The 16,667-nt window shown below is 40.2% G+C and overlaps 1 protein-coding gene across 1 annotated transcript in view; it reads right to left on the bottom strand.

Moving 5' to 3' along the window:
- The window catches only part of FRMPD4 (FERM and PDZ domain containing 4), a 487,363-nt gene that overhangs the window by 27,244 nt on the left and 443,452 nt on the right, over positions 1-16,667 (bottom strand). Inside the window, exons 7-8 of the mRNA XM_090063719.1 lie at positions 4,708-4,812; positions 2,620-2,727 (exon numbers count right to left, since the gene is read on the bottom strand). Coding sequence (XP_089919845.1) covers positions 2,620-2,727; positions 4,708-4,812 — 213 coding nt within the window. The remainder of the gene's footprint in view (positions 1-2,619; positions 2,728-4,707; positions 4,813-16,667) is intronic.

A 16,667-nucleotide genomic window follows, 5' to 3' on the forward strand; every position in this document is an offset into this window, starting at 1 on the left:
GTTTGCAAGCTATAGGTTGAGCCTGGATACAACATCCTTTGGTTATGTGGATAAAGGCAGATTCAAACAAATAACCATATCTGCTCATATAGTGAATATTTTAAAAACTATCACTCAAATTTCTCATTAAAATGTATTAATATCCTTACATTTAAACACAGATTTACATATTTTAAATACTCTCGGAAAGTTAACAGTAACAAGTGCCTGGAGAGTGCTGGGTTTGTTTTCACTTTCACTGTAAAATTTGTTTTTTGAAGAATTATAGCTAGCCTGTTTTACATTGACTTAAATCAGAATATAAATGACTAATTCAACTGTAATTATTCCAAAAACAGCAAGTAAATATTGAATTACCCAACTCCAGCTTTTAATTTGTCCATACCTGTTCAAGAATACACAATTAACATTTCTGTTTCTTTGTTTCTGTGTAAAGAATATTTAGATCATAAATATTTTAGGCTTGTTTTTCTTTTGAGTCCAATGGTAGATAGGAATGTGAAATAAAAATGATCGTCTGCGTTTTGAAAGCATTTAAATTCATCCAGAAACATGTTAGGTGTACATTAGGATCTAGATGCACAATTTACTAAAGAGATCAAAATGAATAACAATCTAAGCTACTTTTTAAAGAAGTTAGTTCAAAATGGATCGGGCAGATCAACAGATCAATTACACATTTTCATGGAACAACAAGAAATTGGTGCAAAGGTAGCATGTGTGTTAGGGGACAAGACTGGAGAGGAGTGTATAAAGCTTAAAAATGTCACATCATCAGTTGAATGGAAGCTACTAATCTAATTAACAGAAGTGAATATTATATCGACTTGGAATAAATTAAAAAACCTATCCAATTAATCTGTTTTTATTGAAGCTTCTAATGTGTGCTCAAACACAAATATATAACATGAATTTGAATAAAGATGTTTTAAAATTTCATCATCTTACATTGTGATATGAAATATTTTTAACTGTTTTATTATGCCTTTCCCTGTATATACTGAAAGAAAATGCAGATGTCTAGTTATGGAAACTGTTTGTAAAAACATTCTCCCTTATTTAAATAACACATGATTTACTTGTAGCCTGTCTTCTAATTCAGTACCTTATACTCAAAAACTCAAAATTTTCTTAGTCTACTTTAATAAAGCTCCCTCCTTAAAACTCAAATTGAACAAAATATTTTTGAAACTGATTGAACATCATGAGATATTTATAATGACAGTCAAACTGATAAAATAAAGAGAGAAAATCACTGAATACATAGAATACATAAGGTATTTAAAACCAGAACTCCTTAAAGTTAGTACCTAACTACCCATATTAGCCTCATTCCCAATATCTGAATTACACAATGAGGTCTCCAAAACTTACCTGCGACTTTAACCAGAGATATGTTGTCAAGACAGAGATTTCTCAGGACCTGACACAAAACTGTGGAATGAACTTCACAGAACTAAGGACTGGCACAAACCAGGGCCTATTCTGCTGGAAGTGCAAAGTTCAAACCTTTGATCTTGTTTCTGCTGTACAAACATGCAGTGACATATGTGTACATGCATGTGTGTGTATTGTTCTGCATACACATATATTCCAGAACAAATCAGTCCTGAGGACAGACTGACTGAACAAACGTGATAGCTGTGTAGTCACATTGCTTAATGTACTCCTGGAAGGCATTCAGACGGTATGGTGATAAGCAGGGATCCTGGTTTTCTCTGATAACCACCATCCCCCTCCAGCCCGCCCCCCCCCCCCCCCCCCAATTTTCAGGTTAAAAAAAGTAACCCAAAATCCACATTTTTCCATAATCAAAATGAAACACCACTACACACACTCAGAGACACACACATATACACATACATACATACATACACACACAGACATGTATAGATATAGATAGATATAGATAGATATGTATGTATATAGATAGATATATACATATGTATATGTATGTATGTATTACTGGTGTTTCATTTTGATCAAAGAAAAATGTGGATTTGGGGTTACTTTTTTAAATTAAAAAATTGGGGATTTTTTTTTTTTATCTGAGAAAGCCAGGATGCCAGTGATAAGTGTGATAGAAGAAGCTATATAGAATGAAGTTTCATAGTATCTACTCCTTACTTGCATTAATTGTATATGTCATAACTTTACCTTCTTTAGCCTTTCTATGAAATGTGCAATAGAAACAAGGAGACAATACACTGATATGAACAATTTAAAACCTTGCAATAGCCCATCCCAAGTTCACTGGACGACAGGTTAGATGATATTCAATTAGTATCAAACATCTTAATCTTCTTGGCTTCTGACTTTGCTGACAAATCATGCTGCCATTTGGCAGCAAATCAAGATGCTAGGTCCATGCAATTTTAATTAAGTTGCAGTCACACTGAAATTATCACCCTTATTTTTGCTTCATTGACACTACATTATGTTTTTATGGAAAGAAACACACAGCAGAATATTATTACTTCTTAACTGCTCATGGATACAAAGGCACTCATGAAGGAACATGCTCTTACAGGAGATTTTGTTTTTATCACAAAGACCTTGCAGAATGCTTTAATGTCATCCTTGGACATATACATTATGGAGCTCAGTAGATTTGCCTACCTTTATTGAAGTGCTGCAGTCAAACCGAAAAGATTTGGTTTGTCCATTTTCAAGATATACCTTCAGAACATTTGGCATAAAAAGAAGTGAATTGTCCTTAACTGTTTCCTGTCAAAAAATTAGTGAATCAAATTACAACCCTAGTTTGCTTGCAATTAGAAGAATGGAATTTGTATTCTATAGGGAAGAATGGCATTACAGCAGTGGAGACTAGTGACATTTGAAAATAAGTTGTTGGCTCAAATTCAAGGCAGAATTAGCAGTGCCTATCCTGGGGGGACTCGAGTGGTATGGAACAGAGCTGTATGTCAGAGACCTACCAATGATTAGACTGAATGTCAGTGATGCTGAAACTGTGGTACTAAATTAGCTTTTCCATCAGTAATTGATAGACCTTATTACAAAGACAACTATTAATGGTACTATATTGAAAGTCCTCTGTTTTCAATAAATCGATATTTTCAAGCTGCAGACAACTGAGTACGTGAAAAAAACAAGAGTTTCTTCTTGTCACGTGGATTTTCATTATGAAACCTCTTTTATATTGAAAAAGAGATAAATAAAAATTATTCAAATGCTACAAACTCAGCATTCAATTGTAAATTTACGAAATGTGACACTCTTCCAGCATTTTTATGTTATTTTCTAAAACAGTATTTTGTAAGAAAGTGTGATTTATGCAGACAGAAACAGAAAAATGTCTACTTGGAAATTATCACATAACTGTCACATTATATTATCTAATTAGACATGGAGACAATTATTATCTCAAACTGTCAAATCAAATGTGCTAAGGTCAAATACTTTCCTGGTATAACTCTGCTCAGTTACCTAAACACGTATCAGGGACGCATTGGGTCAATTATTTTTTATGTAGCATACAGCATTTTAGGGATGTGGCCAAATGGTATAACAAGAATCCACAGCTGGATTCTGCACACCCGTACGTGGGAGATGTTTGTACCTGGGATTTTTGTTCAGGCTCCCCTCAAATAACTTTCCAAGAAGTAACACACATTTTTGGGATTCAGAAAACTAGACAGATGGAACTATATGCATCTCAAATAATGTTTCCTCAGGTAAGCTAAAAAAATCCATTTTAAAATCAAAGCGGCCAAATAAATGTAAAAGAAAACATTTCCTTGAATATCTGGCCTTTTTTTCTGGAAATATAAGAGTATGTGACATACAATAAATTACTGTCTATTGTGGCCTCTGCACATAAATATTCACACTAAAAGAGGTAAGGATTTAAATTTGAACTTGAGAATATAGTTTCTGAGTATAGAGAACTATCTGTTTTACTGTATTTTTAATCCACAAAATTACATTACAGAACCTCTACTAAGACAGAGTCAAGATAGTGTACTTTCTCTTCTCTTTACTGCCACCAGTGAAGTATGAGTGATTGGTATCATTCACAAACAGCAATACCTACTGCTACTTTATAGTAAAACAACCCAGGAAGAGGGATGTAATGAAAATAAGAACATGGAGAAAAATAGAGAAACCAATTCTTGCTTTGTGAAAGCAAAATTGCCTATTTAATTAAAGAAAATTTACAATTTGACTCTATGAATAGAAAGATGAATAAAGAGTCTCAATGTCACTATTTTCTGGCAAATTATAAAAACACACATCCAAACTAGAAGTTCATCTTAAAAAGCTTTGCTTTAAAGAGATGTTTAAGTTAGTAGCAATCTATTTTCCTGACACGCTACTTCACTGGCACTTACATGTTTTCTAGATAAAAAGCTGCTTTAAGAAAAAACCCAAACCAACAATTCTACAGAAGTAAAGCTATGTTGTACTAAACTAAAATACAAGCCACATTAACTGGATTTATTGGAATTTTTAATTCAAAACGGACAATTGCATAATGCTCTGAGTCTTATTAATGGCTTTTATTTATTCTGAACTTTAAAAAATGTGCCTATCCAAAACTTGAGAGTCAGGAAGACCCTTTTATATTTTCCATGATACCAGCAAAATCATTCTTTATGTAAGTTTTTCTCCCTCTATGGCTATATGGAATGTCTTTGGATAAACCTCAGTTTCATCCCTAAAGTTAAAATGATTGGTACTCACCGACACCTGGCCATTGATAATGACTTCTTCTGAGAAACGTACTTTGACAGGGTTGGACTTCAATCTTGCCTTTTTTGCAGCACTGATAAATGCTGATTTAGGAGACTTGAAGAAAGAAACAAAGACAATAAAGTATATCACATAGTTCTGAAATTATCATTTATCCTTCCTGCCTGAGTGATCTGTGTTTCTTATATCTCAGATAGTCTAGGTATTCAACAATATACTCTGAGCACTGTTAATTGAATAATGGACATTAAATCAAACCATAGTATAGTATTCCCTGAGGTATGGAAAAAATAAGCAAACAAAGCAGCATGCAATGATAGGCTGCAGTTTATTCAGTGACCAGACTGGAGCAACATGAAGTGCTCTCATTGTTAATGGGAAGTTCTCATAGGGCTTTTTCAATGATTGCTGTCAGATAGACTTGTTTGCATGAGTAAATCCTGACCAGTGATCATTGGTGACCCTTTACTGAAACAAGGAATGGAAAACTTTGTATTGTCTAATGATTAACTATACACATAAACATGTACACACATGCATATTGCCCCAAAAAAGTCTCAAATAGTTTTACAATTACAGTGGTATTGCATTAATTCATTTCATATTTCAGGCCAGAACACTCATGAAGAATTGGCAGGTTTGCCCTATATTCCACATATATTATGTGAAAGGTTGTGTTAGAAACTTACAGTGCACCACCACTTACCCACTCTGACAACTGTGATTGTAAGTTGTCTACCAATAATGTTATATGACAGAAAACACACATATGAGACTAAAAGGGGTTCAGCAACAAATGCTAGTAGGACAGTTAAACGGATGGACATGAAAAGATTCGAACATCAGTAATACTCAGCAATTAAAATATTTCTTGTTCCAGGGAAGATTCCGTAAAATCACATTGCAAAGCATAATATCCAGAATTGTGATCTTCCCCTGACTTATCTGAGTACAAGGTCACGGCTCTCTAATTCTGAGTTGATCTTTTAATTAATGGATACCACCATTGGCTCAACATCACTCTCCTTGGCTGTCTATATTGGGTTTGTTAAATATACTTCTGGATACTTTGAAGAGATGCTGAGAGCAAACAATACATGAAAGCACTCAGGTTTCATACTAGGACCTCCAGAAGGTTGGAAATATCACACAAAATAAGCATAAAAATTAATACAATTTAAGCATACAATAAAATAAGCATACAATTAAATGTTGTAATTTAAAGTACAGTCCACTATTTAAATAAATGTATTATTTGAGAAATGTCAAATATGACAGAGAAACTTCAAGTGCTTTGGTTTGGTCACCATCACTGCAAACAATTCAAAGTAGCTATCATGGAAATAAAGCCATTGCCTCTGAAAAGGAGAAAAACTTTTCCTCCAAAATTTAACTTTTTTAGTCATAAGCCTATCTCAGTACTTTTCTTTTGTTTGAGACATCCAACTTCTTATGGCTACTAGACATCAGCTAGCATATTAAAGAGCAGAAGCAGCTAGCTGGAAAACTGCTCAATGTTTCCATCCTTTTTTTTCAGTACACTGAGCAGAAATTAACACCATAAACTCCAGCGCCCAGATGGTCAAAATCTGACTCTTAAAGTTTCTGAGGAAATTAAGGCTCTGAGTTTTGGTTTCTCTACAAATGCTCTTCTCAGTAGCCTCATTACCATAAGGCCATCAGGAACCCAAACCTCCCAACCAACAAGGATATTACCATGCCACCACCAGATAGGCTCAAATCTAGAAAACCCTTTTGCAAATATGTCAAGCAGCTCTATGATGATAACAAGAGCAGTGAAGAACAATGGAGGAAAGCCTGGGCAAATACCAACCTGCCACAGAAATACATCATCAGCCAATACCCCAGCCAGGATTTGACCTACCAAGAAAGATTTGGTCCTCCCTGAATTTCATCTGGACTCTTCATGGGAAATATGAGCACATATTCCATTAATGGAAAATCAAAGAGATTCCAGCTTCCTCTTTTATGATACTGGGGGGCCATGCTGATTGCCAAGCTTTGCTTGCAAGGATTTTTCCTATATGCCGAAATTGGCTAACTGCTCTGTAGGTTTTTCTCGCTTCCATCCAGCATCTCAAAGGTCTGAGCTTTGGCATTTTAACTGTGTTTTCATATCACTAGTGGTTCCAGTATGTTTGGTAAGTTTAAAAGGTCAGTTGTGAGGTTCTGTATCCCAACAGGCTGCTTGGGTAGAAACCCTGAGCATGGCATTGCATGTCTCTAGGCTCTGTTAAACCTATGGTTTCCTTCATCTTATTCCTCCTACTATCTGAGTGGAGGAAAAGAACCTGTTGGGACACTGACTTCCAAGATTTCTTGGGCATGTCTGGATAGGTTTACAGAAGTTGGGGCCATTTACGTCCAGTGAAATATGTGCTGGAACAGCCCTGCCATGTAGATGAGAGAAATGGTTAAAGTATGGTAATAACATTGTGGCTTCTGCATTTAACCATACAACTGCATACATACTTCATTGTTTTCATATCTGTATCATCTAGGCTCTCAAAATTTGAGCATAAATGATAGTCAGCTGTTTCTAAAACAAAAAAAATACTAATACCTTTTTTTTTCTTAGACTTTTACAATTCATATATTTAATAAACTAAGGCCAGTAATAGAGCAGATGCTATATGCGGTAGGTGATTTCCATTTAATGTCTTCATATTTGTAGCCTGAGCATATCATTGATTAATGGATCACTGAGTGGCAGGTTCACTTTTTTCTGATGCACCATCTTTAAGCCAAATGGAAGTCATTATTCTCAGTTAATGACCTTAAGCAGGAGGTATTTACACTAATGCAATGTGTTTGTCACTGTGAGCTATGTGCATTGTCTCAGATAAAAGCATCCTAATTAGAATGACTTTTGCAAATGGGAGGATACATTTCAATGGAGGATCAGAATATATAAACACCAACTAAATAACAGTGCAACATAACCAGTGCCAATAATAATAATTTGTTATGAGTTCAGATTTGTTTAAGCAGACTTAAATAAAAATGCCTTTCCTTCTGTGGCTTAGGATTTTATTCACACTGGCAACTTCAGTGATAGTCCAGTCAACAGCAGCACACCCAAGACACTTATATGAGATCTCAAGGTGTTGTTATACAATTAGCATGTGACAAATCTATGAATGTTAAAATGGTATTTAAGTTAGAACATGCTGTGAGCAGTCACATGTTAAGGGTTAATACCACCTCTGACCAGCACACCTCTTATATGGCACTAGAAGGCTGTCAAACAGGTGTAGCTAGGAGCCACGATGCCTGGGCTCTATCCTGGCTCTAGAGGAGCAAGGTGGGGAGTGGGGTTGAGGAGGCAGAGAAGCATACGTGCTATGGCTTCCTTCCACAGACATCCTTTTATTCCAAAAGAAATCCTTCATATATATGTAAGCATTTTTAAAAAATAAAATACCAAAAAAAAAAAGACCAAAGAATCTTACATATGTTAGTGAATTGTTAATAAAGTACGATGAAGTTAATGAACTGCCTAAAGAAAAGGGATCTTAAGGGCCCACATTCCTGTCCTGAGATTGTGGGGGAAGGCTGGGGAGAGAGGGCTGCACTGCCCTTTGCTGACCCAATCACAGCCATCCTGACCAGATCCCAGACCCTTCAGCCTTCCCCAGATAGGGCTGCACCTTTTGCCTGGAGCCTGGAAAAAGCTACAAAAAAACAAATTAACTGTCGTTACTCATACTTAATTGAAATTTTCCTACACTGCCTGGTCATTTCTGCCAAGAGCTGTTGGCTTTTCCTGGTCACACACCTTGATGGGTAATGTGGCTTCTCTGCCCTGCCTATTCCTGTTTTGGGGTAGGTAATGGGTGGGAGAAAGCACAGGACCACTGAGGTTTAGCACTGGGGAATATACAGCTGCAAGGAGCACGGAGTGTGCATCCTCCCTGGGCACACCGCTTTCCCAGGAGAGGGCTAAGCCTTTTGACTGGAGTGCTCAAGCAACAGAGGCATACCATGAGAATACCAATGGGTGCTTGGAGTGGTACCATGTGGGCTGGGGTCACACCCACTGGGGGAGGATGGAGATGTTGGCTTAGGACCAGTACCAGCTCATCAGCAGAGAAGTCTGGGAGGGTGGTAAGTTTGTCCATGGAGAAGGGGGCAGAGGAGGCTGAGAGCAGTAAGTCCTGGGATGGTGGAAGACTACAAATTGCTCATTTTATTTCCATGGAGCAGACATGAGCTGGGTAGCATGACCCAGAGTTAACCCTCACCTGAAGTGGCATAAGTTTCAATTCATTGTCTTAGCCCCACTTTAGATGTTCACATTTTAAGTGCCTTTAGTACATAATGGTAACATTTAACAGTTCACTTTATCCTTTAAGTGGTGGAATAAGGACTGAATACCTCACCTAATCAACACAGTGGATATTACAATCCTAGGGTAAGGGAACACAAATGTTTGGAGACCTTTCAATAGGGAAAGTTTCAAAAGAGCAGGAGCTCTGTACCAGCAACTCTCTTTTTGCAACCTTTCACTTTATAAAGGTATAAAGGGGTCCAAGTTCACATCCCAAGAGTCCAGATCCTACAAAGGAAAACATAGACTCAAGTGCTTAAGCTCACGTGGTGCCCTATCAACCTCAAAGGGTCTGCGCTTGTAGATGTCTTGGCCAGATAAAGAATTCAGAGATCACGGTAACAGAGACAGAAATATTTTGTTACCTTTTCTTAATTAGAAATCAATTATCACTAACTTGACAGGAGTCAAACTTGCAAACTTTTATTTGAAAAAAGAAACACGTCTTGTTTTAAGTGAAACTGTTATCACTGAATATAAATAAGGGTCTACCAAAGTTGAGATGGCTGCCAGCCAATTTTGTGGGCAGACCAAGGGCTGGGCAGTCATTTTTGTGGGTGGAGTACAGCAGGCGCCCAATGCCTCTGATTGGTTGCGAGGCCCAGTGGCCCTGCCCCTCACTGCGGATTGGCTATGAGGGCTGTCCATCTTATGGGCATTCTACAATTTTGTATAACTCCCCTCAGAGTCCTCTTGCTGGCGGCAGGGCTAGTACCAAAATCTATGTTTAACTATGTTCATAAAAATCGATATTCAGCTGAAAAAAGAGACTACAGGTAAAAAAAACAACAAAAAAAACCTTAGACTAAATGCTGTTATCATACTAAGAAAAGAGAAAGAAGAAGAGAAAGGCACTTGAGCAAAATGTGCATCAAATCAAAGGGGAACAGAATTATTTAGAGAATACACATATTGGGATATATTCCATTTCAATATTAGGTGTGCTATGGCTGATTGCTTAGAATTGGTCTTTAGTTTAATATGAAATGAAACATGTTCCAAGTGGAGCAGGAAAGAGGGAAAAATGTATTAAGAATTTCATGATTTTTTTACTTTCACAAAATGTGTTGACTTTTTGTCTGTCCCTTAAGTCTGTGACATGAGTCTAAGTTTAGCAAATAAATAAAATATGTCAACTGGAAGGGGATTTAAACAAGTTATGTGGAAGAGCATGTAATGTCAATAGGCAAATTAAATACAGCAAGGCCTAGCCATGAGCTAAACTGTCCACTCAGGCTAAGTACAAACAGTCAAAAAGCCTGAGGCAGAATCAATTCAATCTACGCAGGTTTCTCTAAGTTGCGTAGACTGGACTGATAATGAATGGAACTCATGCTCACTCTTCAGCTGTGAAAGGCACACAATCCTGTGCGGGCAAGGCCAGAAGGCAGGATGCACTCAAATATGTCTCCCAACCTGCCAGCCATTGCCAAGCCCAGCTGAGTGGGGGCCATCCTTGATTGTGTGCCTGGCACATACCCCGCAACTCCCTGCTCTCACTTCTACAGGGGGGAAAGAGTCCCCCATCCTTGTGCTGGGCCTCCAAATCAGGCACCTGCCCACCTGGGGGTGGGGGGAGCCCCATGTATCAGGGGAGGTTTCCCCCATCCCAGCCCAGACTTCCCCTGAGCCAGGGTCTGACCAGCTCCAGGGTTCCCCACAGCTGCTCAGACCCTAGCTGTGGGGGAACCCAGGTTAGGGTGGGGGAAATGCCCCAAGGTTTGGGGCTCCCCACCTTGTAGACAGATGTCAGCTCAGGGAAGTAGGCACTGGGACTGGGGACTGCTTCCCCGCACTTCAGGAATAACAGTGGGGAGTTTGGGCCATATGCCAGGCAGACAATCAGGGATGGATCCCACTCGGCTGGGTTTGGCAATGGTTGGCAGCCTGGGAGGCATGCTTGAGTGCTCCATGCCTTCTGGTCCTGCCAGTGCAGGCTTATGAGTCACTCAGCTGTGGTGCTTCCCATGGCTGCCCAAACCCCACAAGGTATGGGGCTCCCTCTATGTGGTCAGGTGCCCAGCTCAAGGGGGTTGGCACTGGGATGGGGGGACATCTTTCTCCCACCCCCCCTGCAAGACAGAGACTGGCAGTGAGTGGGACTGAGCAGCCAGACTGGCATCAGGGTTTGGGGAGAATCTCCCCTCCATGCATGGCTCCTTATAGCTGTACAGACCCTGGCCTTAGGGGAGCCCAAACCAGGGCAAAGGAAACCCCCCAAGGCATGGGGCTCCCTCAACTTGGCACCCACCTTCATCTCCTCCTCTTCTCCCCTCTGTGGGTCAGAGCTCATAGGGGGTGGTGCTGAGCATCTGACCCAGCTGCACGGGGTGTGGAGATGGAATCCTCCCTTGGCCCAGGGCTCCATGCAGCTGGGGAGACCAGGGTTGGGGGCTGGACCTGGGGCAGTGGGGCTCTGTTGCCCTGCCTCCTCCTCCCCACTGCCCCACAGGGCTGGCAGGTGCAGGCAGAATGTGGAGCAGCTTTGCTGCTTCAGCTCTGTGACAGGGTGGGAGCAGGGCAGGGCCAGCCCAGCTTGGTTGAAGCACTGGCAGAGGCTTAGCCTTCCTGGCCTGCAAGATGGAGTTAGCAGGGGGACACATGGCATCTTGGGATGCCAGGGTACTGTAAGGTAACTTGAGTCAAAAGGGAATCTGGGACAGAAGTTGGATAGACTGATCTAACCTAAACTGATTAAATTTGATACTACATCCATTCAGGTCTATCTTAAACTGGGTTTGGCCACTTTGAAACTGGTCTAGTGTGCACTGAACTTCTGTTCTGTTACAGGTTTAGACTGGTTTCTGAACGCTTATACTGGTTCATGTGTCATTTCTGTCCCTAGCCTCAGACTAGATTGTAAGATTATTGTAAGACAACAGCAGCACAAGTGCAAGCCAGAAAATACCATTGTATTTGAAACACTATTGAACACCAAGCACTGGAAAAGCAGATGCTTTTTCCTTGCATGATATTTAACCACCCTAAAGTGCTAATGCATCATTTTCAGCATATGCTACTTGTTAAACTCTTGCATTTCAGTGCTGAAGTAGATGTCATATTTCTGACATTCATTAAGGGTTTGGGTTTCTTTAAATAACGTGATCTATCAAAGCTATCCAATTCTTTTTTGCTATTATGAGAGGGAAATCTTGGTGTAGTTATGGATCCTGCATGTATAAAGCATATGCGTTCCAGATGAAGGGCGGCCAATACTTTTTTTTTAAAATAAAAGAATCAAGTCAACCAATTCATTCTATATAAACAAATCCACGTCAGCAGACCTCCTAGTATACTGTGATTGTTCCACTTTATTCTAGTGAAAGTAAAATTTTGTTCAAGACTTCGTGGCACACTCACTTGTCCCTTTTGTCCAGCACATTTGTCTCTAAATCTGTAATATACTGAGCTCCTACACAGTAATATCTGCCTTAGCAACTCCATAACCTGCTACTTCCCTCATGTGGAAATGGCTGCTGTTACTTACTCAATTGTTAGAGGTACACAGAAGACAAGGTGCTCTACATTATATTCCTGTCCACAGCCTAGTTTGGGATAGTTCAAACCCTACTTCTGAAAGTACTTTTAAGCCTGTTTAGATTTAGCTTCTAAAAGGAAAGGACCAACAAAACCAGCCTGCAGGCAGGAGAGAGTAATGAAGGAGGGCAAGAAGAATTAGGGGTAGAGGAAGAAGGAAAAGTACAACTGGAAGGGCATCCAAGAAGACAGAATGAGAGAATCAGTCAGATCCTTTTCTATTTTATTGACTACAATTAACTTGGTTTAGTTAGTGTCCATAGTAATTTTTCTCCTGTCACAGCTGTTATTTGGATTTTATTTGGATGTGCCTCTGCCAAATTATTTGTACAATTTCAACAGAGCATATCCAAACCAAATAGAAAGCATAGTTAGCAGGTCCTGCCTAAACATGAAGACAACCAGGTACCAGCCTAGACTTGAAGTAGATAACACTATTAGTGTCATGGTTACATCCAAGTGTCATGGTTACATTTAATCATGTTGTATGCAGACAAACTTAAAATGAGCTCTGAAACCAATTGATTAAAACTTCATTTCAAAGTTGTACAATAGACAAGGATCAAGGGTGGAGGGTGAAAACCCCCCAAAGGATGCAGCTTTCTTTTTTATTATAAAAATCTGTTACTTTGCACTGAACTACCAAGTTTGTATGAACAAAAATCTTGAGTCATGTTAAACATACAGTGAGACTGATTTTAATATAATATTTATTTAAAAATTCATTTGGGGTTTCTTTTGGCCTTCTGATTCCTAAGCCTTTGGGGTAAGCTTGCTTCATGTTTTCAAGCTCCTTTTCCAAAATCACAAGGACAAGAAACTCACTTTTATTTTGTCCAAATAAAAGCTGAGGTTCTTGTGATTCCAAATGAAACCTCCTGAGTGAAAAAAACAAGTATCATGAGACTTGTAGTAAAATCATAAGTTAGAAGTAGGTTCTACAACATCAGCATAAAGCAACATAAAGTTTTTTACTTGATTTGTACCTGTGTATGCCCAGACCAGAAAAAAAAAAAATTGGTGTATATAAAACCTTATAATCTTGAGGTGAAATCCTGGCACATTGAAACTCATGACAAAATTCCTATTGACTGCAGCTAGGATCAGGAGTTCAGGAAGTTAAAAAAAAAGAAAGCAGCCAATCAGACTCACTAATGAGCTCCATTCACAGAGTCTGAATCCACAAGGAAATGATTTATTTAATTTAAATAATGTGTAAAATTTTATACAATATCAATGGGATAATAATCCACTTACAAAATAAAATGACTTCCAAAAATAATCAAATACCAGACTTCCAGCAACTAAAACTTTAAACTACTCTAATTGTTCAATCACTTTCTTATCATAAAAGACAATATTCAAATTAACCTGGGAGAAATTTATTTGCTTTGTTTGATTGATGGGAAGAATAGAAGAGCACAGTGTTTTGATTTGGCTGTAATGAAAACGAAAATGAATGAGCTCGGGCAAAAGCAATCCGTAAAAGTTTTTTTTATGCAAAGGCTGGAATTCTATTTAATTTTTGTGAATTTAACTGATGGGTTTCTAGCTGTGTAAGTGCTAAAAGTGGCATTTATGCACAGATAGCAATTCTTTCCCCCTGCAGTGTGAATGCATAAGTGGGTGCATGCAGACTGAGCATGTGCAGTAGGCCATGTGTGTATGTGGCTATGTGGCCACTGTGGATGAGTACCAGCATCTAACTCCTGAAAATGTAGGCTGCCAGAAATCCACATCTAGTGGATATCAGATAGAGATAGGTCTCCATTCACTTTAGGTAACAGCTATTAAATGTGGGCAACAGGAGCTCAGCTTCAAAAGGAGCAAAGGTCTGGTTCTATGGTGTGCTAGTTTGAACACTGTACTAGAAAGTCATAAGCATATAGTTCAATCCCCTCTAGAATATTAAGTTATGTTGGTTTTATTTCCAATTGTAAGGAATGCTTAGTAGTAAGCATTAAAAGGAATACATGTTCTAAAGAGATCAAACATTAACTTAACTTTTGCTAGTACAAGGGAGGCTGGGGGACAGTGATCATGAAATGATCCAGTTTGCTATTCAGAGAAAGATGGGGAGGATAACTAGCACAGCGCAAATGCTTGACTTTAGGAAAGTGAACTTCGATGTGCTCAGGGCAGTAGTCAGGGAGGCACTTGGAGCCCAGGGTGTAGCTAGTATGGGGGTCCAGGAAAGGTGGTGCTTCCTCAAGGAGGCTATCCTTGGGGCGCAGCAGGACACAATTCCTCTGTGCAGGAAGGCGGGAAAAGGGTCCGAGAAACCTTCATGGCTAAGCGCGAATATCCAGGCTGGCCTAAAGGCAAAGGAAAAAGCGTACTGGCAGTGGAAGCAGGGGGCAGGGACAAAGGAGGAGTACACCTCCCTGAACCGAGCTTGTAGGGATTTGGTGAGGAAGGCTAAAGCAGCACTGGAGCTTAGATTAGCTTCTGGGATTAAGGATAACAAAAAGTCCTTTTTCAAGTATATAGGTAGCAAGAAGAAGTCTCGGGGTAACATTGGACCCCTATGGGGCAGGGCAGGGCAGTTGGTGACTGCAGGACTCCTGGTGCTCGGGCCACGTCCCTGAGGACTGGAAAAGGGCCAGTCTGGTCCCTATTTTCAAGAAGGGGAGGAAGCAGAGCCTGGCAACTACAGGCCAGTCAGCCTCACTTCTATCCTGGGGAAGGTCTCTGAAAAAATAATCAAGGGCCACATTTGTGAGAGCCCTGCAGGGGAAGTGATGTTGAGGGGTAACCAGCATGGGTTCGTGCAAGGCTGATCTTGCCTGACTAACCTCGTCTCTTTCTATGACCAGGTAACAAAGAGCTTAGATGTGAAGGAGGAAGTTGATGTCAACTTCTTGGACTTCCAGAAGGCCTTCGACACAGTGTCCCACCCGATTCTGGTGGGCAAGCTGAGGGACTGCAGCATTGACAAATGCAGTCATATGGGTGGCAAACTGGCTCCAGGGGTGCACCCAGAGGGTGGTGGTGGACAGGTTGCTGTCGACCTGGGAGCGTGTGGGCAGCGGAGTTCCCCAGGGCTCGGTCCTTGGGCCGGTGCTGTTCAACATCTTCATCAGTGACCCGGACGAGGGTGTGGAGAGCACCCTGTTCAAGTTTGCTGATGACACCAAGCTGTGGGGTAAAGTGAATACATCGGCAGGCAGGGACTGCATCCAGGCAGACCTGGATAGGTTGGAGAAGTGGGCGGATCTGAACAGGATGCGGTTCAACAAGGACAAGTGCAGGGTGCTGCACCTGGGGAGAGGGAACCGGCATTATGGTTCCCTCTCCAGTTCTGGCTGTCGCACTTCAAGAAGGATGTGGAGAACCTGGAGAGGGTCCAGAGGAGGCCACTTGTATGGTTGAGGGCCTCCGTGGCCAGCCCTGAGGAGAGGCTGAAGGACCTGAATCTCTTCAGTCTCCGCAAGAGGAGACTGAGGGGGGATCTTGTGGCTGCCTACAACCTTATCGGGGGCCAGCAGCAGGGATTTGGGGAAAGTCTGTTCACCAGGGCCACCCTTGGAGGAACAATGGCCACAAGGTGAGGGAGGATAGGTTTAGATAGATATTAGGAAGAACTACTTCACTGTAAGGGTAGCTAGAGCATGGAATAGGCTCCCAGAGAGGTGGTGCTCTGACCTTCCCTGGAAATCTTCAAGAGGAGACTGGATAGGCACCTGGCTGGGGTCTTATGACCCCTCCTACCCCCAGTGCTCCTTTCTGCCCATGGCAGGGGATCAGACTCAATGATCTGTCTAGGTCCCTTCTGATTAATGATTCTATGATTAAAAATAACATAAAAAAACCCAGTAAATCTGTAATTTCCCCTTGGCAGGCATTCTTCATGAAGCAGTGGGAATAGAAAGTTTCTCAGAAGTAGAGTTGGTTGACATCTTGCTAACTAAATATTTTTGTCAAAAATACTCTTTTTTTCAAATTTTATATGAAGAAAGATTCAGGGAGAAGTGTGTTAAAGGAAAGGGGGGAAATAATATCCCAAACTATCAAATATCTGCAAGAAACATTTTTGTGAAACACTTTTTTAATAAAAGAAAAT

Source organism: Crocodylus siamensis, chromosome 1 (genome assembly GCF_052110815.1).
Source record: "Crocodylus siamensis isolate JL-2025a chromosome 1, ASM5211081v1, whole genome shotgun sequence".
Taxonomy (NCBI): Eukaryota; Metazoa; Chordata; order Crocodylia; family Crocodylidae; genus Crocodylus; species Crocodylus siamensis.